This window comes from the organism of the source record quoted next, unplaced genomic scaffold (assembly GCF_019419815.1).
Source record: "Pyrus x bretschneideri cultivar Hongxiangsu unplaced genomic scaffold, Pyrus_bretschneideri_v1 Contig25, whole genome shotgun sequence".
Taxonomy (NCBI): Eukaryota; Viridiplantae; Streptophyta; class Magnoliopsida; order Rosales; family Rosaceae; genus Pyrus; species Pyrus x bretschneideri.
In genome coordinates, this window is record NW_025999557.1 from 5534782 (window position 1) to 5555844 (window position 21063).

A 21063-nucleotide genomic window follows, 5' to 3' on the forward strand; every position below is an offset into this window, starting at 1 on the left:
AGTATTATTATGTTTTTGATGATCTAGATGTGGATATCTAATAACGAGGTTAGTAGCTATTAAATTATAATGTGTTAGTTAAACAATTAATTATTTTTCATTGACGAAGATAAATATATTCGTGAACCTATGATGAATCCATTTTGTCATCCTTTTTCTTTTTTTTTCACAGGACTAACTTGCCTTAATTTGCTATCATATGTGACTTATCATGAACATCTCAAGGAATTATGGTTATGTTTTTTATGTAATTAGCTAATAACTGGGTTAGTAGCTATTAAATTATAATGTTTTAGTGAAACGAATAATTATTTTGCATTGACGAAGACAGATATAATCGTGAACTAATGAAAAATTCGTTACTCTATAGCTATGATTATTGGTAATCCCGATAATTAATTTGCATTATAAATATTGCTAATTTTCATAATCATGGAAATGAAAATAGCATTTATTCTCCAAACCGAACATTGTCACCCATACCGCTGATTATGGTGTATTAGTCGTACACATGATCTAGACAAGAATGATCTCCCAACCAACCCCTACGTGGCACCATGTAGGCTTTAGGAAAAGCGCAGCTCAAGAGTAGGGTGAAATTTACGGAAAATGATTCTTGTCTGATTCTTTTTCTAGGAATTTGAGAAATGTTGTAATTATGTTCGTTTATTGTATATTGTATAGTCAATTTTTGTTAAGTACTATTTATATTACGATGAACGGACATAATTATAAGATCTTTTGGACCTCCAAGAAAAGGATCCTTTTCCGGAATTTACGACAACCACACTTTACACGACAAAAGGATAAACGTCGTGCATTGAAAACCATTGATGAGAATGGTGACAAGCAAAACTTACGAATGGCATTCTCCCACGCTCAATATCGATAAATAGCTCACTTCTTCTACCAAAAAAAAAACAAAAAAAAAGCTGCAAGAAAGCTTCGATCTGGAACTCATGGCTCTGTCGTCGGTGTTACCCGTCGCCGTACTTTTGGTTGTTCTCTCATCGTCCTTCGCCTACGGCGACGACGGGCCATCAGCCTATAAGGTGCTTCAAGAATACGACTTCCCGATCGGCCTTCTTCCTAAAGGAGTGACAGGGTACGAATTAGACAGAGTCTGGCAATTTCAAGGCGTATTTTGACGGAACTTGCAGCTTCTCCATTGAAAATTCTTACCAGCTCAGGTACAAATCCACCATAACTGGTGTTTTGTCCAAGGACAGGCTCAAAGATTTGAAGGGCGTCAGTGTTAAGGTACTCTTCTTTTGGCTCAACATTGTCGAAGTGGTTCGCGATGGCGAGGAACTACGATTCTCCGTGGGGATTGCTTCGGCGGACTTCTCCATCGACAACTTTGACGAGAGTCCGCAGTGCGGGTGTGGATTTGCTTGTAAGAGTAGAGCTAGCTCTATGTAGATGTTTCGTTAATTGGCCGTCAAATGTTTCAGCATGCTTTAAATGATGTTCATCTACAGTATACTGGTTTAATGCTTGAATACATATTAACTTATTGATGTATGAGAGCAAAGAGTTTGTAGCTCAAGCAGCTAATAACGTTTTCTCTTGCATCTGACATCTTTTGTTTGAATTCTCTCTCCAAATTTCGATTGTACAACTATAACTAAATTTTATTCTATTTTAAATGGGGTCAGTTTGATCTAGTCTAGAACTGAGAGCCGTGTAGGAAGACTTGCCCTCGCCACTATTTGTATGAATCCTAGCAATGGCGGAACCAATATTTTAGTCTAGAAAGGGTCCAAATATCTCGATCTGAAATGTTATCCTAATCTTAATAATTTGACATGTGGTGACCAACCTACCACCATCATCTTTCATAAACCTAAACATGAACCCTCTCTAACTTTCTTCCTCTCTCCTTCCTCCTTAAAGCTAATAGGCACCAGATTGGTTGACACCTGAGAGTCATCAATCTCAAATCAAACCTGAAGAAAGAAAGAAATTAAACTAAAAACCTTGAAAATCATAAGCATGTATAGCTCTAAACTTTTCTGCGTGAAAAAAAATGTTAGGATGGGCTTAGGACTATATCGTGGTTCCTTCATGGCTCCACCAATAAATCCTATAACGCTAGTGCGCTCAATTTTGTACCAAGTCTTCTATTAATAAGAGAGTGGCTTTGTTGTATGCAAGAATGTTTGTTGGACTATCGTGCAATATACATGCACAAACGAAGTAGATGGAATGCTCTTGGTTTTGCCTTTCAATATTTTCTCTATATATTACAGGCGGCATAACCAAACAGTCAAACACTTCATCAAACCATGTCTCCAAAGGCAACACTGCTACCAAGCCTAATTCTCTTCTTTCTGATCTCCATCTCAATTCCGTCATCCTTCGCCGCCGATGAGCTGACGGTTTACGAAGCCCTCGAGGAGTACGACTTCCCGGTCGGCATTCTCCCCAAAGGCGTACTGAGCTACAAGCTGGACAACTCGACAGGTAAGTTCTCAGTCTACTTGAATAGCACTTGTACATTTACCATCGACTCGTATAAGTTGAAGTACAAGTCCACCATAAAGGGTGTGATAAAGACTGACAAGATCTCAAGCTTGAGTGGCATCCAAGTTAAGGTGCTCTTTCTGTGGCTGAGCATTACCACCGTGACTCGTGACGACGATGAGCTAGAATTCTCGGTCGGCATCGGCTCCGCAAACTTTCCGGTCAGTAATTTCGATGAGAGTCCGACCTGTGGTTGCGGTTTCGATTGTGTCAACGGGAAAAGAAAGATTAAGAATTTGGTGTCCGCACTTTTAAGTCAATCTTTAGCTTTTTAGTGCCTAAATTTCGGTTTTATGCTTTGATTAAACATGATTTGAGAATAAATGCTATGATATCATTTGTTAGTGAATATTATTTGCTTCTTTGTATGACTTATGAAACTCTAATCTACATAATTTTTTTTAATTTTAGATAAAACAATTACAATCTCAAGTAGTGTAACTCTTAAAACAAAAAGTTGTTCAATTCAACTGCAAATAGATTATGAGTTTGTTTTGAAGTGTTTTTCAAATGGAAAGAAACGTTTTAGGTCAAAATGTTTTTGTAACCAATCCTTGGTAAATATGCAAACCTTGAAAAGCATTTGACGTGCTTTCTGCAAATATTTTTAATCAATTTGAAAACACTTCAAATGAGGAATATACTTGTTTGAATGGTTGTTGCAAATGGTTGGGAAAAAACACGATAAAGAAAAAAGAAAGGGAAAAAAAGGGGTAATCAACGTGCAGAAAAAGTGGTTGGGCAAAAAAGCCCAATGGGCCACATGATGTCGGGTCCTTGTAACTGCTATGACACCGCAGTAGTCACCACGTGGTTTGCCACCTAAGAGAACTTTAACGAAAAGCTTGTAGTACTGTTTATTTTAACAAAAAAATCATATTTTTATATTAAAAAATCAATATTGGTACTATTTACTTTACCTTTTATTTTTTTTATTATTAAAAATAAAAATTTTCAAATTATTTTCATTAATTTTTCTTATTCCAAAAGAACTTTAACGAAAATCGTGTTCTCCACCGCCGTAAGTCAACCCACACCAACCCACTCTCTGTACCAAATATTCTCCCGGAAAAAAATAACAACAAAACAAAATTTCGGAGAGTGAAAAAAAAATCGGGAGAAAAACATCATGTCACGCACAGGAATTATTGCCGTCATCGTCCTCCTATCAACGTTCTCCACGTCACCAACTCTCTCTGCCGCTGCCAACGGCGGCGAATCGCGGTCTGTGTACGACGCAATCGAAGACTTTAACTTTCCGATGGGTCTGCTCCCGAAGGGCGTCACCGGATACGAGCTCGACGGCAACGGAAAATTCCGCGCGTATCTGAACGGCTCCTGCCGCTTCTCGCTGGAAGGGTCGTACCAGCTCAATTACAAGTCCACTATTACCGGCACGATCTCCCAGAACAAGCTCTCCTCGCTGACCGGGGTGAGCGTCAAGGTCCTGTTCCTGTGGCTCAACATCGTTGAGGTCACCCGGAGCGGCGACAACCTCGAGTTCTCGGTGGGGATCGCGTCGGCGGCGTTTTCGATCGACAATTTCTATGAGTGCCCGCAGTGCGGCTGCGGGTTGGATTGCGTCAATGGCGGACAAGTAAGGAAGATTAAAATGCCTCTTGTTTCTTCGATTTGAATTGGGACTTGGGGCTGCGGAGGAGGGAGGGTTTTAGGGATTCGGAATTATAGGTAGTGTTTGTTCACACCTTGATTTCTTAAAGATTATGGATTTAATGCTTTCAATAATTTTCATTTATGCAGAAATAATTTTTGTTTTATGCGTTTGTGGCATGTTTTGTTGTGGAAAATTAGATGTTTTATGATAGGATAGTGGTATTCAATTCAGTTCATTTAGGTTTTATGTTCTGACATGTTTCGGTTATGCTTCTTCTTCAATTCATTCGACGTGACAGCCGGAATTTGAGAGGGTGTGTGGAGGTGAAAAAGGGGTGTGCGGATAGCACCACCCATGTTAGATTAATTTAGGTCATAATGGCGTTGTACCGATTATGCATATGGCGGTTATGGTGGATTGTAGAAAGCTAAAAGCTTGTATCTTGATTGTTCGAGCTTTATGCAATATGGTTTAGGCCAAAACAAGTAATGCATTGCTTGCTGTTGTTCTTTCGGTTGCAATTCTTATACTTTCTTAGCATTCAAATTCAGGAGACAAGTTGTCTAGTAACCGGATTTTCATGCACGTTCGTAGATTTCATGTTAGTAGGGAATGTTTGATTCATGTTTCTTTATTGTAGTTTACTGTGTGGATGGATAGTTTTGGAAATGTGAGTTAGGTGGAGACGGAGAAGGCGCGTTGAATAGTACTCTGCTTGAGAGTTTGAGGTTTCAGATTAGGTTTAGGTATGCATTACGGACTTAGAGTCCGTGGGATGTAATGCGCAGATTACAATATGCTTGTACTATTATCTACCTCAAGTTTGTATTGATCATGCAATGCGCATATAGAAACTGGACCTTCAAGGGTGTTGAATACTTTAGACTGAGATTGTTATTTGCAGTTACTATTAGAGGTGAACTCAGTGGCTTAGCTGACAAAACGCTGCGTATCTATCGTCTGAAATGCTCGAGGAAGTTCTTATTTTGGTTTTCGAGAATAAGGAATTCAGGTTCAATACCCTTAAAAATCTTTTAGTTCCCAGTTCGACATAGTTTTTGTACTTAGTTGCCTCTTATGCCGAGCTAACCCTTACCTTCTCGTATCTTATCAATGTTAGCTTAGCGTTTGTTTGCTCAAGGTGTAAGAAACGTTTAGGAAGGAAATGCCCCATGACACATGTACCCCAACCCCGAGGAAATCTGCACTGTGTTATAGTTAGATTTCGGGGCAATGGTCGTAACTGCAAAGGAAGTTGGGAAAATTTAGAATTCGGATTAAGATTGGGTAGATGTCAGTGGCCTTAAGCATAGATTTTGCAGGTGAAAGATGTATAGTTTAAAACTTCATGTATATACCAAAGAATTGTGTCGCTTGTCGAATTTCCAAACAGACAAATAGGTCAAAAGGATTGAAAACCTGGGATATCAATTAGAGTTTGTTTGGTACTCTAATTAAATCCAACTTTTAAAACTCAAAAACAATTTTCAAGTTTTAGGCTTTAAAAATTTATTTGGTAGGATTATTTTAAAAAACTGAACTCAAGACTAACTTAAAAATATGGTATATTCTCTAAAAACAAAAAAAAAAAAAAAAAAAAAAAAGAGTTTTTAGTTTTTAAACTTAAACTCACTCATTTCTTTTCTCTCCCTCCTCCCCTCTCCCTCCAAATCTATCTCTCTCCCTTTTCTTCTTTCTCTTTCCCTTTTTTTTTTTACCTTTTTCGTCTCTCTTCTAATCCGCTCTCTTCATTCTCTCGGTTCTTTCTCTCAATCCTCTTCCTCTCTATCTCGTCTGATGATCTCTCTTCTTTCTCTTTCCTTTAATCATCTCTTACTTTCTTTCCTCACCTCTCCTCTTTCTCCCTCTCCTACAACCCCTTCTTTTTAGATGCCTTTGTCTAGTTTAAGTCGTAAGATTTAAAATTTTTAAATTGCAAACCAATCAAGTTTTTGAGTCTTCAAGAAAATTGTTTTCAAAAAATGTTTTGAGAAATGATAAAAAATTTCAAATAAGATACCAAATAGGCCTTAGATATTTGAAGAACTTCATTCGGGGGAGACTTGAGATGTGTGTGCAATGGCGGTTTTCAAGCTGTGTTGGAGAAATCCTCTTCCAAATATGCCCTGCCTTGTCAATTGGGCTTATGGTTTGCCTCATAAGGGTTTCCATATGGTGCCCCTCCGTCTTGGGCTTTTGCCAGTTTTTTTCGTGCGAAATAGCTACAACCTCGAAAGACAATTAGGCCATCTCCAATGCAAGGCTAAAGGTCCAAAAGCTAAATAATAGTCTGGTTTGTTCAGAAATTCATCTCTAACCGATGGTTGGATATAATTCTATGGAGCCAATCGAGCCATTATTAGGCCAAAAGGTCGTCAGGGTGGCCAAATATAACCGTCCTCTTAGCCTTTTTTTGGAGGCACAGCTTTTCAATTACAATAATTAATTCAAATTCAATAGGTATATTTGAAAACGTCCAACGTTAGTTGAATTAAATTAACCAATAAATTTAAAGTATAAACTTAAAACTAGTAAATTATTGAGGGAGCCATATTTAGCCTATTCAGTTGGAGAAGGTATATGAGTATGGCTTAACACTGTTTATTTAAAATAATTTTTTGTATGGCTATAATTTTGAACGAGACTATGTTTAGTTCTTTCAGTTGGAGATGGCCTTAGTTTCTTAGCCCTCCATCCGGAAATTTGCTGATGATTTCTAGGTATGAATGGTGACATTGAACAAATTGGATACGCCTACATGCCTAATTTCCTTTTATTTCCCCACAATGGATACGCCTAATTTTTAGCAAGCCGTGTTATGAAAAAGGAGCAAAAAGTTGTGATTAGATGGTGTCTTTCTAGTTGTATTAAATTCAGGGATCGCGTAGTTTTGTGAGAGCTTTCCGATGGGTGACGTGGTCTGAGTGCTCGGCATAAGTTTTTATTGTGCTACTCAGAACATCTTCAAAAAGATATCAAATCTTAGGTGAAGATGCTAATGTGCATATTTAACATCAAAAATCATTCTAACTAAAGTATTATTTGTTGACGGGATTGAAATCTTTGTGATTAATTAATTTTAATAGTGAGTCTCTTATTCCATTAATATTTCAACCAATAAAATTTTTGTTTCAACAATTTGTTTTTTAATAAATAAAACCATTTAAATCTCTATATTAATAAAAAAATAACATTTGATAATTCGGTTGGAGAAATACAAATTTGACGTAAGACTTATCCGTCATCAATTATAATTTGAATGTTATAATTTGACATTTTGAAGATGGTATTAGTTCTTCAAGTTTGGATAGTTTGACTTGGTGATTCTCCCTCATCTTGATTTGCAAATTGCAAACAGTTCATTAAGAAAGTAAGGCCAACCCAGTAAATGCATCGTCACGTCAACGTCAACGTCAACGTCGATGCTTATTGCTTGGCTGGCTCTTCACAGCTCAAACAAGTGGACAATTTAAACCCGTTATCGTGTTTAAAACTTACGTGAAACCGGGTGTATCTCTCGTCACCGCTTCACTTATGTCAAACAAAGCGGAGACTCGACAATTCACCGCATCTAGCTAGCTAGGAGCTGGCATTTGGCATTGTCGTTGGCCAACATACATTGCATATGTGGCTTCAAATTTGGGCTACCCTAAAGTTTATAATATCTTTGGAATTGGCAAACAAGGTGACACATATTGATACCGATTCCCTATTTTATCTGCGCCTAAACTAATCCCATTGGTTTTGGACCTAACTCTAATAATTCTCCATCATCATGTTTACAATATTCATCCAAACCCTATCCTCACATTAGTTTTGAAATTGATTTTGGATTCCAAACAACGAACCTTTGCGTTTCGAATTTATACCTAAACTTTTTTAAAATTGATTTGGTAATTTAATAACATCCCACCACACTACGATATATTCAGCATATGTCTACTTCCCCATTTGTTTTAATATCCAAATGGTTTGAGTTAAATTTAATCACTAACGCCTTCATTTTCCTAAATTTGCAACACCCAGGAGACCCTTGTAGAGAAAGATTTGGAAGATAAAACACTTGTACATCACGAAGATGAAGATAAAATTACGTTTTCAAAATCCACTGAAACAAATGACGAACCCAAGAACAATGAAGTAGTGAATTAAGTCATCAGAAAGAGAGCATGTGAATCATTTTGGTTCTACATACGCTCTTAATGTAAAGTCAGTAGAATAAAGGTGCAAACTGAAAGACTGATGAATATGGGTGATTTTTGAAATTGTATGCAGTTGGAACTTAGAAGTCTTGTCCTTTTGGTTGTACATAAGCTTTTAATATAAAGTCAGTAGAATATAAATGCAAATTGAAAAACTGATGGATATAGGCGATTTTTTTTAAATTGTATATAGTTGAGACTTAGAAATTTGCCCTGAAGAATATTTTGATGTTTTAGTATTGAAGATATCTATATATATGGTTGTGAATTGAAGCTGCTAATTAAGCCTTCTCAAAGAATATTTAAAGTATGATTCTACATTTTGTAACTTCAAACCTACTAAACAATATGTATATAAACAATAATATCTATTTCTTTGTTTTTTTAAAAAAATTCTAAGAAACGATATTATCTTCATTAAAGTTAAGGAATGAGCTTAGCTTCATAACGAGCAAGCAATAATGTGATTCAAATTCACCTTTGCGCGAGAATTGAATCTAAGACATCTTACTTACAAATAAAAAATAATATCACTAAATCGTAATATTAAATGATAACAATAATATCATCTTAAACGATCCTATAATACTGCACGGGTATTTTTGCTAGTGCCAATTAATTATCGGCAGTTATTGAACAGTAGCAGTCCATTCCCTTATTCTGTATGCACTTATCGACCATTTATATGAATTTTGTAAGTGGAACTTGCTTTGGGTAGTTGCCAAGTTTCCACGGCCATTGACAATTTTTTAATTGGTTGCGGCGGCACATGATAACACATGGCGACCGGAGACGTTGCCGCTTGATTTTGGCCCCTGGTTGCGTAGCTAATCTACTAGCACTGCCGAACAATCATCTGCCGCAATCATTGGCTTTATAGAGGCTAAATTAATAAATTAATTAAGAGCTTTTAGTGTGCAACTTAATCACCTCCTTAATTACGTGCACACATCCATCTTCGTTCCAAGCCAATACTATCATTGTATGCTCATTGACATGCATTAGAATTACTCCCATTCACGAACCTTGTTAAAGTATTGGTATTGGAATAATTCTAATTATTAACTTTTATGCATCTACGACGCCGAAATATGTGAGTTTCAATTCAAAATCCGTAACCTTATGCTTGAAAAATTAAAAATTAAATTGATTATAGGATTACTTGATTCCGCTCATTCTATCGCGAAGCTAATTCTAACTTATTTGGTACCTTGATTCAAATGGGTAAACATAGAACTATTATTCCTTCACTCTTCCGTCCTTCATCCTTGTGGGTTTCCATGAAATTTGACGTAATTTTTCAATCTAATAATCTTGTAATCTTGTTTAGAGAAATGCTAAGGAGTGACTCTCTAACACCTCATAGTTTGTTAGCCTACTGAATTATCAGATAATCCATAAAAAATCACACTTCAAAAGAATCTTCCTAGCATTTCTCTCATGTTTAGTTTATCTATTGAATCTAGGACATACTCCATACGAATATAATCTTCTATTTTCTTGTTTTCTTTGGATAAGGATTGTCTGACCTCCCATTTCCGGTGCCCTCCCGTGCTTGATCACTGACTTAACCGTGACCACATAAACAAGAAGGCATGTGAAGGTATCGGAAGTGGAAGGGCACACAATCCTTATCCATTTTCTTTTACCAAAACCAGAAGACCATCATAAATCACAATCACACAAAACGATATGCAGCGACATAAATATTAATTAAATTTAAGCGATTGATTAGAGAATTAATAATCCTTTTATTGCCAAAGTTAACTAATACATGCTTAAGTCCCTAATCAGATCAGAGGACGGAGGAACCAGCTATTACCACAAATCATACATATTTTCCGGCCAAGTCTGAACTCCGAAGAATTCAAACACAAACACGCCGACAGCCCATTCCTCGTACAAACTTCCTCGTACGTTTCAACAATAAACTACAAGAATTTTTGTTTTTGTTTTTGTTTTCATCTTTAATTTTATTAATGCTTCTTCAAGAGCGCCGCGCGCAGCTCGGCAGCGTCGATCTTCTCGGCGCCGTTCTCGGGTCCGTAAACCCCGGTTTTTGGGTCGGGGACCCACGAGACCTTGAAGGTGGAGCCCACCTTTTCCTCACCGGAATTCTTCTTCGCCACGTTTACGCTTCTGGGATTAGCAGCACCTCCTCCTCTCACCACGCTCGACGCAACTCCTTGCGAACCCGCCGCATATCCACGTCTGCATTTCCATGAAAAAAACCATCATTAACATTTAATTAATATTAATTTTAAAGCATTAATCACGATTATAAACTATTCACTTTCGGTTCACGTGACTAACATGCACCGAAAGTGTTCCGCTTTAAGAAGAAAACCGAAATTAACAGCCGATTAATTATTAATTAAATACAGCGAAGAAAAAAAAGATCTTCACCGTCGGAACGGCAGTGGTGCATGATTAATTTAAGATGCCGTCACAAAAATATGATTTCTCTCTCTTACGGGGAGAGAAACCGAGATCGAGAACAACAAAACTTGGATTTGATTGTTAGAATTGGTTAGTACCTGGTGATAGAGCTCGAGAAACCGTCGACGACGAGAGCAGAGAGAAACTTAGCGTTGGAGAAAGAACGAGCCATTGTTTTTTCTTCGGTGACTGAAACTTTTAAAAGAGATCGGAATCCAAACACTGCTGCAGAAAGCTTAGTAGCAGAGAAAACCTTCACCTTCTACAGCAGCGAGAAGAAACAAGAAGCTCTTTTGCTGCGGCTCTTTCTTTCTCTCTCTAAAAACTCTGTGGAATTGCGAAGATGGTTTTAGAGATTGGGGGAGAAGGCGCTTATATAGCGGAAGAAAACGAGAGACGCGTGGATTCCAAACAAAAGAAAACGCTGTTTAAACGGAGCGGGGAAAATCGACTGACCTGTAGTTTGTTGCCACGTGGGATTAAAGCCAAGAGCCGTTTCCGATTGCTTTTGACAACTTGTGATCGGACGGTTGAGAGAGAGTGGGGTATGAGTGGACGACTTTTCTTTTACCTGAGTCAACGTCAAGAGGTGAGGAAAGGTCGGCGTATTGGAGGGAAGTTTTTCTTTTCAAGCGTCTGTTTTATTGTCTAACGTGGCGTACTACACCATGTTTCGGGCATATTACAAAATTTCTTTGGCACGAGTGCGGTGTCTAGAATGTTTGAGATAATGGTCGTCGGATGGAAGGACTTTTATGCATGATTACTGGTCGGTGCAATAGTTATAAGGTTATGTGTAAGTTTTTGTTCATATAAAATTACATTTTAATTTGAAATCTCATGATTATTATGTATCTGTATCTATATCATATAAATTGTTCTCGTGTATTCTTTGATGTATTTGTTCCTTTCCACTATAACACATTTTTTTTATTAATACACATAAAAGACAAAAAACATAATTATGTTGTGAGTGTAAAATAATAATACTACGTGGTACAGATGAAAATAAATTATGAGGCATACACGTGGTAGGAGAACGAAAGAAGAAGTCGTGGCGGAGTTTCGTGGCTGAGTTCTGGAAGGTTTTAAGGCAAATTGGCCACGTGAAGTATGGAAAGGTCCAAGTCAAGGGTCTGTATTATTAGGAGTCATGACCACTAGACTACTAGTGAGCGGTGATGAAGAAAGTTCCAACTTTTGTCCAATTTGTTGTCTTCGTGGTTACCTATCGTTTTCATTTTTCATTTTCCTTTAACAGCTGTGCAAATAAGAAATCAATCCAATTACACAACCTCCACAAATAGCAAATGAACATAATTTAGGTGAGCTTTTCTTTTAAGATCGAGATTGAAAGGGAATGAGATTCACTTGAGACTTTTGTGTTCAAGGCGCGACGACTAAGACATTTCTACCTTTTAAGAGAGAGAGAGAGAGAGAGAGATTGACAAAAAAAAAGAGTGGGAAAGATATCCAAGTTGTTCAAGTTTTTGAGTTTTTATGAAGTGAGTCAGGAAGATGAGCTAACTGATGACAAGAATTGAAGAGTGGTTCAGGTTTCTTGGTGGATGAGCTCCGGATGCATAAGTTCAAAATGGATCTCAATCCAAATAAAAAGGTTTGTCAGTGTTTAATGAACAAATTTTATAGCAGAATTGTTATACTATCACACAATTTTACAATTTACATATATTATAATAAGTGCTTGACTAATTGTCAGTCTTAAATAGAAATCAGTTGTCGCTTTATAGTAAATTTGTAATATCATTTTACATTTAGTGTTTAAGCAAGTTTGATTCGTATATAAATGATTAAGGCATCTAGAATTTAATTTCTATAGCATTGCTACTATAAATAGTTAGGGATCAAGCTCATTAGTTTAATATATTAAAACTCATAAGTTTAATAATAAAATTTGAAATTTCGAGCCATCATTTGAACTCATATTTAAAATTAGAATTAAATTCCATTTTTCGACCGAGTCTAAAAAGCTTGACAATCAAAATCAGTATTTCTATGTAAAGATCCAAAAAATATGAGTTAAATGAATTATTCACACAATTATAGGTGTAAGTAGTGTCAACGTAGATGTTAACAAGAATAATAATCATGATTTTCTTTTAATTAGTTGAATGATTACAACAATTCCTTGTTTATTGTTAATTGTGAGATACTCCAAAGCCACATCGCCCAAAATAATATAATTTGAATTTTTAATAATGTCACGAATATATAAAGTGACATGAAGACAGATACCCAACTAACTAGCCAAGTGGGTGAGATATCTTTGTGTTGTATATAATCGGAATACCATGACAGAAGAGAACAGCAGGCTGCTTTCTTTCGAAACCGCGGCGTCGCATCCGGATTCAGCCGGCAGTTAATTGCAACTTGCCCTGCTGAAGAATTAGATCGATGCAGCTGCCGCCACCAGCAGCAGCATGCATGCATGCATGCATCCTTTAGGCATTTTCTTGTTATTATGTTTTGTGTCATGTCACTCCTGTGTGGTCCTACTCCTCCACTAGTCATACGTCTTGTAGGAGACGCATAAATGGAGAAGAATTTTTATAGGACGGAATTTTAAATCAAGAGTACGAATTTTATTATGTAAAAAAGGTCAAAATTTAAAAGACGTAACGAAGCAGAATCAACTAGTACAAAGATGTGGTTATATGTATCGCACAATGTAATTAACTTGTAATATCGGCATAATTTTTATTTATGAGAGTTGTAATTCATGCATGTTTGATATAAAAAAAAGATATACATATATGAATAATACTAAAAAAATGAGTAAGAGTTCCTACTCAAAATTATTCGTAGCAAGTTCATAAAATTTCGTATTTATGATCATAACCTTTTATATTATAAATCACTCAATAAAGATTACCTTTACAAAAAATCAATTAAACTAATATTGTTTAGTCAAGGAGGTGTATAAAAACATTGTAACGGAAAAATTTTGAGTAAGAGGTCATATTCATCGTTGAATCACTAATTAGACATTGTTCTACACATACAACTAGCAATGGAGAGATTGTTTTCACGGCTCTCTCCTACGTCCTCTACCGCACTGAATCATTGGGGTTCATTGGTGACGTCCAGTCTGTGTTTCTAGAAAACCCTAAGAAGTATATGGTATTCGTCAAAATACAAAAGAAGGTACCATACTATTGGTGGGATTATTTGACTATTTGCTTTTTCTAGATACCGCAAGAACAATTCAAAAAGCCACGGCCCACGTCCATCAATTCAACAATGTGGCACGCGATTTAATATTTCTATATAAAATATAAGAATATGGATAAACAAACAATTTTCACTTGTATATCATCTCTTCTTCTGTTATTTTATAGCAGCCATTTCCTACCAAGTGGATGGAATGCGACTCTACAACGAACACAAGGGTCGGGGTTAAATTATGAGTGCAGCCAAGTGCCCCAAGTGGGAGAGGTCAAGGAACCTCCACAACAATCACCTCTGTTTTACATAGCACTGGTGAAATGTTATCGCGTTGTCTCGTGTTAATATGTACAAGTATGTGTTAATGTAGTGTTGTTCTATTGTCACAAAAAGTTACATTGACGGTGTATCTGAGTTATGTGCTCACATGTATGCCAAAGACAAGGAAAGAGGTTATATCATCTCTGTTATTGGCATGCATTCTATGTTGTGTCATTTTCAAAGTTTTATTGGTTGGATCGAGTTCTAATTCAAATAAATTGAACTAACATATGAATCACACGAAGAGTTCAAAGTCAATGAATGCTTGAATTGGAATTGTTAAATTGGACAACAATTCAACATTTTGTGTCTTACAAGTGTCATCTAGATGAATGAAACTACATAATATTGGCTTAGACCTAATTCGAAGTTTATCTAGTCCTAGCTAGTCACCAAACTGACTTTAAAATTTGTGCTTCTTACGCCTTTGGTGGCTAAGATTCTAATAGATTTGGAAAATTCACTAATGTGTTGAAGTAAGAAATTATGTCAATTTTTTTTTTTCTTATCTAAATTGAAGGAAGAATATGATTACTAATGAAAAAACTTATCTATCTTAATCCTTTCATTTTGGTGGCAAGGGAAAGTTTACTAATGATAATTATTCGAATTACTAAACTCCTCTATGTTTACTAGCACATATTAAGTCGAAAAAAAAAATTGTTGGTAACACCTTAAAATCCTTAACCCAATATTTGAAAATCCATGATTAATTTGAGGGACCAGAGTAGTCGTTCTCATTCTGTTTTTCCTTTCTCAATTCATGCCCTTTCTCATTCTATGTAAGTAAATATGTTATAATAGGAATAAGTTTTGTTTACAACTAATCCGTCTTCTGACTTCAAATTAGTAATTAGCATCTATTTCTCGTTAAATATACATTGAATTTAACAAGGTATTCAATCTGAGTGAGTAGTTTTTTATAAACCCAAGTTTCGTCTCTGAACACCCATCACTTTTATTTAAAAGAAAAGACTTTTAAACTCATAATTGCCACAAATGGCTTAATAATATTTGAAGGAATTACATTATTTTCTTTGGACATCCACATGGTTTTGAAAAAGCGGCATGGGTTAATAAGCGACTGAATTTCACTTTACCATTCTTATCTAAACTTTGCGAGTATTCCTCATATTGCGTTTGGTTATAATGCAAATTTTGCTTCACGAAATAAAAGAACCATGCAGTCACATGTAGACATAGAATTATGCCATCAAGCGAAAATTATGAAGTTGAAGAGAAAGCCTTCATAATTAATACAAGGAGAATAGGTGTCCAAAGAAAATGAAAAATCGGTGCCTAAAGAAAAATAAATTCATAAAACGTAAAAGAAAGGTATTCTTGAAAGTTTAGTAAATTATTTTGGGTGTCCAAAGAAAAGTGTGAGAGTAAATTGAATTTCTAGAGAAACAAGAGTGTCTAGAGACAAAACTTGGGTGTACACTGAACCAATCAATACAACGTTATCCTTGCACACCAAATTGGGCCTAAAGCATCTCAACCATTGGGCCTTAAATTTAGCTAGTAGCAAAAAGTGAAGGCCCATTAATCTACCCAAAGTTAAATTAGGGCCCAAGTGCAATGGGTGCCCGCCTTGCCGTCGAGCTCGTCGGTCAGCATAAACCGCTTCGTCTCCACCGCAGCTTCAAAACAAAATCCGAAACTGAGCACTGAGAAAACAGACATGGCAGAGAACAACAGCGGAGGCGGCGGCGGTGGTGGCGGCGGCGAAGTCGAGGCGAACCAGACGATCTATATCAACAACCTGAACGAGAAAATAAAGCTGGACGAACTGAAAAAGTCGCTTCTGGCTGTGTTCTCGCAGTTCGGGAAGATTGTGGAGGTCTTGGCTTTCAAGACGCTCAAGCACAAAGGTCAAGCCTGGCTCGTCTTCGAGGACGTCTCCTCCGCCACCAAAGCCCTTCACCAAATGCAGGGCTTCCCCTTTTACGACAAGCCTATGGTATTATGCAGTTCTAACCTAATTTTCTCAATTTATTTAAATTTGGCAATTTAATATTTCTTTGATTTTGTTCTTTTCTTTGAAATGCGGTTTGTATTGTTAACATAGTGCACAAAAGGGTATATATAAGCAAGTGAATTGAAATGGGAAAATGGATTTTAGGTGGTGGTAAATTCAAATTTGGAAATTGGGCATCATCCAGCTCTGGTTGTTAGTCAGTCTTGATGATGCCCGAACGCGTAAATTAGAACGGCTATATGATAGCGCTGCGGCTGGGGGAGGGGAGATTGGGAAGGTTTAGGTTAGGGCCGGTTTTTCGTTGCCATTCATATGATTGTTATGCTGTATTTTGCATTGTCTAGAATTCTGTTTTTTATTGTTGAATGGTGAATAAACGCATTCATATATTCGAGCTAAAGGAAGACTTGATGCAAAACGGAGTGCAATGGCGTTATAGGATTCATACAGCCGACCCTACTAAGTGGGATAAGGCTTGGTTGTTGTTGGTGAAAAAGCACATTGGCATGTCATTTCATTTTGTTGAATGGATGAATTATGTTTCACGACACTATTCTCTATGCTTGTTTGAGAGATATAATGAATTGGGATTACCGGAAGATTTTCCGTTTTGTATGATTTGTTTTGTTTTGTTTTGTTTTTGAGCAACATTTTACTGCTTTGTGATTAATGCAGAGAATACAATATGCCAAGACAAAATCGGATGTTATAGCAAAGGCTGATGGTACTTTTGTTCCACGCGAGAGACGGAAGAGGCATGAGGAAAAAGGTAAAGTCTCTCTCATTTATATAAACCGTATGACAGTGAGATATATTGTTTGGGAACAAAAATGCTGTATTGATGTATGATTGATACATTTGTTTTTAATGATTGTTTTCTGTTCATTCTGTGGCAGGGAAAAAACGAAAAGAGCAACATGATGCAAGCCAAGCCGGAATGTCCATTTCGGCTTATGCTGGTACCTATGGTTCAGCACCTCCGGTAAGCAAGTTTTCTGTATCATTGAGGGATAACTTACTCCCAATTTCAGCTTTGTTTATACCTTCTCTATTTATGTTTTTATTTGGATATCTTTGATCATATTTATTATTTGCCGTGATTGGTCGTACTTGAACTGAAACAACTCTTAACCGATTCGGAAGTCTATTTAGTGGAAAAACTGCACGTGGTTTATAAAAGTTGGGAAATTGAAAAATTTCTTGGAACATAAATTGGATAGGTGTATAACAGTATTAAGGTCTGGAAACTGTTATGCAAACACGTGGATAAAGTAATTTTGGTTTATTACAGTGATTGGAAATTTTATCATTCATGTAGTACCCTTCATGGTTTATCTATACCAAGTTTGTATTGGTTCATTGAAACTCTCTTCTCTCTCCCAACCTCGTGCAGCTTTCTCAAATACCGTATCCCGGTGGTGTGAAGTTACCCGAGGCTCCTGCTCCACCAAACAACATACTTTTTGTCCAGAATCTTCCGCAGGAGACAACTCCCATGATGCTGCAAATGCTCTTCTGCCAGTATGCCGGTTTCAAGGAGGTTAGAATGGTGGAAGCGAAACCAGGTATTGCTTTTGTGGAGTTTGGAGATGAGATGCAATCAACGGTAGCAATGCAGGAACTCCAATCTTTTAAGTTGACACCGCAGAGTTCGATGTTGATTACGTATGCCAAAAAGTAGACAACAAGATTTAGGTCTTTGCTATTCCTGTAAGCTGCAGCCACGGATCCTTAACTAGAATGTTGTTAATCTGTTGAGATACGATGCTTCAATGTATTATTGCTGTCGGGATATATTAGAAGAGGTAAAAATTGCGGAGTCAATGTTTCATTTTCGTGTGGCCCTGTGAACAATTGAAGATTCATCGTGGATTATGTTGTTTTTTTTCTTTTGGTTTGGTTTTGCAATCAGAACCTATCTTGATTTTCGTGGTTGGCCGTCGCTGTGGTTTTACGTGTACACTTTCTCATTCCAGGAGTAATTTTCAACCTACTATATACATAACTTGTCGATCTAGTATGCTCTGGTGTATATTTTTGATACAACGGCTAAAAATTCTCGATATCCTACTGCAAGAAACAAGTATTCTGTACAGCTCTGCTATACTTCTAATTTCATGCCAGACGAAGCTAAAACATCCCTACAGCATACACGCACTCATGGAATTTGCAAAGAAATGCTCACGAACCACGTCTTTTGGCAGGGCGGAGCTGCTTCCGATGAGGGTCCTTAGAATTGGCGGGGGACCGCTGTAAACAGTTTGATGCAACTTCCGCACATGAAGATGCTTGTCCAGAACCATCAACTCCAACAATTTTCGACAACTCTGTAAGAAATTTGAAAGTTTAACATTAGCATTGGTGAACCGAAAGGAAGAGCGGGCATAATATATCGGTAGATAAACTTGTCATGCAAGGGACTGTGGGTTGGCATACCTGCGGATTCAGTACATCCATCTTCCGGATAATTTCATCCTACAACGTAAGAAACAACGAGAAATAAGCGAGAATCAGAGGCAACAGGGACATGAAGTAGGGAAACATTGTTTTTCTAGCTATAAACAGGATTTTATGGTTCCAGGTAGTGAAAGTACCTCTAACATCCCTGGATTTTGCATCACAATCCCAAGAAGGCGCCGTCTGAGTCCCTTGTCGAAAATCTTGTTAATTTTCTGTTCACCATTCATCCACGGCAGTGTTGGCACACATATTTTGTCTTCCATAAAACTTTCAGGCAAACTATCAGTTTGTTCTACCTGCTTATTTCCACCGATGTGTTTTTTGCCACTAGAAGCACCGTCATCTTTCAACAGATTTACAGACTTCGATGTAGCAGATGTCCGATATACAGACACCATGATTCCTGGGAAACCTTTTTCTCGGCGGGAAAGATTGTCGCTCGAGTATTTTAGTCTTTTAGCGTTCAAAGATTCATCGCTTCTAGTTTTGATTTTTGAGCTTCTCAAATCTTCAGCCTCTCCCACTCCATCTGGAATGTGTGGTGAAATCGACAGTTGGCCTGAAGAAACTAGAGCAAACAAATGAAAAAAGTCCCCACATTTTAAATCTGTAGACAGATGAATCCCCCCTTCTGTAAGATCTTTCTCTCTTTCGTGGAGCCAACGAGCAAATTTGGCAGCTCTCTTTCCAGAATCAGTAGGAAACGGAGACCTAAAAATGTTAGAGAAAAACCGAGGAGAGAGGGATAGAGGTTGACTGTCAGTACCCCCAACCTGCCAAATAAAAGTTCATCAGGAAGGAAATATATATAAAACTTACGAATTATATGCACAGCAGAATGCAATTAAATGTTCAATCCAAAAATCAACAGAAACTAAGACATACCACAATTTTGTTATCTCTTAGGTAGTCAAGAGCTGCTAAAAGATCACGCTCTGAGTAATGCTGTTGGATTTCTGCAGGCAGATTTTTCTCTCCTTGTGCTGTTATGGTAGTCAAGAAGACATGTTTAAATAGCTCTACAGCCAAAGATTTGTAGACCGGTGCACTAACAACTCCTTCATGCAAAAGTTTAAAGAAATTCTGATGAAGGTGTTGAACGCATCGTTGTGCAGAAATTCCTCTACTATCATTCTGAATATCATCGCACGGAAGTGATGATGCAATCAATTCAGATCCCTGCAGGTCCTGCAGGTGAAAGGGTATTTCAGCAGAAAGCTATATTAGCCAAATACTGGCATAAACTAGGAGAAGAAAAGGAAGAAAGCATACAAATACGTAACAACACACATTTGACAAGATGTTAATGTATGTAAAAATTCGAGGTGTAGGGGTTCGGTAATTACATGTTCTTCAGAATTTGTAATATGCTCTGACCCTGCCTCACACGTAGATCCATCTCTTTTGGTGGTATCCAATTTAGTCATCCTGTGGTGAAGTATCTCATCAAGTGTTTTTCTAATATTTTTATCATCAAAATCATCCCATGGTTTTTCCCGAAAACCTGTCCTTTGATTACGGTCGCTGATGTTGGAACAATTCTTGTTATAACCTTCCTCTACTGAACCTTGGGAAAGTTGTCTGTAACCAGATATGTTAAATGACCTGTTCTGGGTTTTTAGCAAGAGCTTTGCATATCTTTCACTGAACATGTTACAGAGCTTCATCAGAGATTTTCTAAATTTTCCATTACTGTTCTTCAGATATGTCATTCTTCTTTTGCAGGTACTAGGAGGTGCTGGAAGGTCAGGAAGTGAAGCCCAACTTATCTGATGATGATATTTCGCCCCAAGCGTTGCGCAACATCTTGCATATTGAATAACCAATTGCCTAAAGGAACGATACCAATATCAGTGAAATGCAAATAGGGGAAATCTAATTCTTACATGGAAAGAACAAAAAGGATCCTATCTCTAATGGATTGTTCTTATGGTTATGATATTTACATATTTTCTTTTCTTACCTATCAGCCTCTTCAGTCCATGAAAACCTGAATTGACGTGATGGCTTCAACTTTGAAAAATCATGCGTGCTCAAGATCGAATGACACCCCTCAGTATCTTTCGTTCCAGATTCCTGGTCAGTTTCTTGATGACCATCCCTCTGGAACTCACGCAAACGTGCGCCATGCTTGCCTGGAAAAGTGAACAAGAGATTTCTTCCTTCCGTGAATGTTTTGACAGTAACAGGTAATTTGGCAAGCTTCTGCTCTTCCAGCCTTCCAGTTACCCCCTCAACTTCTGTGAATTCTACAGAGCTTGCTTTAGAAGATCTCTCCCTCTTCCGGGAAGCATGTTTACATTTTTGAAATTGAAGTCCATCCCCTTTATCCT

General features: G+C 37.3%; 4 protein-coding genes and 1 pseudogene across 4 annotated transcripts; 3 read left to right on the plus strand and 2 right to left on the minus strand.

Moving 5' to 3' along the window:
• Positions 1-771: 771 nt before the first annotated feature.
• Positions 772-2433, plus strand: LOC125478514 (annotated as a pseudogene).
• A 1116-nt stretch (positions 2434-3549) lies between these two features.
• Positions 3550-4304, plus strand: LOC103940412 (uncharacterized protein At5g01610-like). The gene has a single exon (XM_009350529.3). The coding sequence runs from the start codon at positions 3656-3658 to the stop codon at positions 4160-4162; it is 507 nt and encodes a 168-aa protein (XP_009348804.2). The 5' UTR covers positions 3550-3655; the 3' UTR covers positions 4163-4304.
• A 5770-nt stretch (positions 4305-10074) lies between these two features.
• Positions 10075-11059, minus strand: LOC103940416 (protein SENESCENCE-ASSOCIATED GENE 21, mitochondrial). The gene is made up of 2 exons (XM_009350531.3): positions 10881-11059; positions 10075-10554 (listed from the first exon to the last, which is right to left on the minus strand). Exons 1-2 carry the CDS (start codon positions 10952-10954, stop codon positions 10320-10322), a joined length of 309 nt encoding a protein of 102 aa, XP_009348806.2. The 5' UTR covers positions 10955-11059; the 3' UTR covers positions 10075-10319.
• A 4845-nt stretch (positions 11060-15904) lies between these two features.
• LOC103940415 (U1 small nuclear ribonucleoprotein A-like) lies at positions 15905-18198 on the plus strand. Its single transcript, XM_048587049.1, has 4 exons — positions 15905-16252; positions 16946-17037; positions 17162-17252; positions 17664-18198. The coding sequence occupies exons 1-4, from the start codon at positions 15974-15976 to the stop codon at positions 17949-17951; spliced, it is 750 nt and encodes a 249-aa protein (XP_048443006.1). The 5' UTR covers positions 15905-15973; the 3' UTR covers positions 17952-18198.
• A 116-nt stretch (positions 18199-18314) lies between these two features.
• LOC103940427 lies at positions 18315-21056 on the minus strand. The gene is made up of 6 exons (XM_048587046.1): positions 20694-21056; positions 20077-20560; positions 19616-19918; positions 18865-19503; positions 18707-18745; positions 18315-18597 (listed from the first exon to the last, which is right to left on the minus strand). The coding sequence occupies exons 2-6, from the start codon at positions 20440-20442 to the stop codon at positions 18412-18414; spliced, it is 1533 nt and encodes a 510-aa protein (XP_048443003.1). The 5' UTR covers positions 20443-20560; positions 20694-21056; the 3' UTR covers positions 18315-18411.
• Positions 21057-21063: the final 7 nt, after the last annotated feature.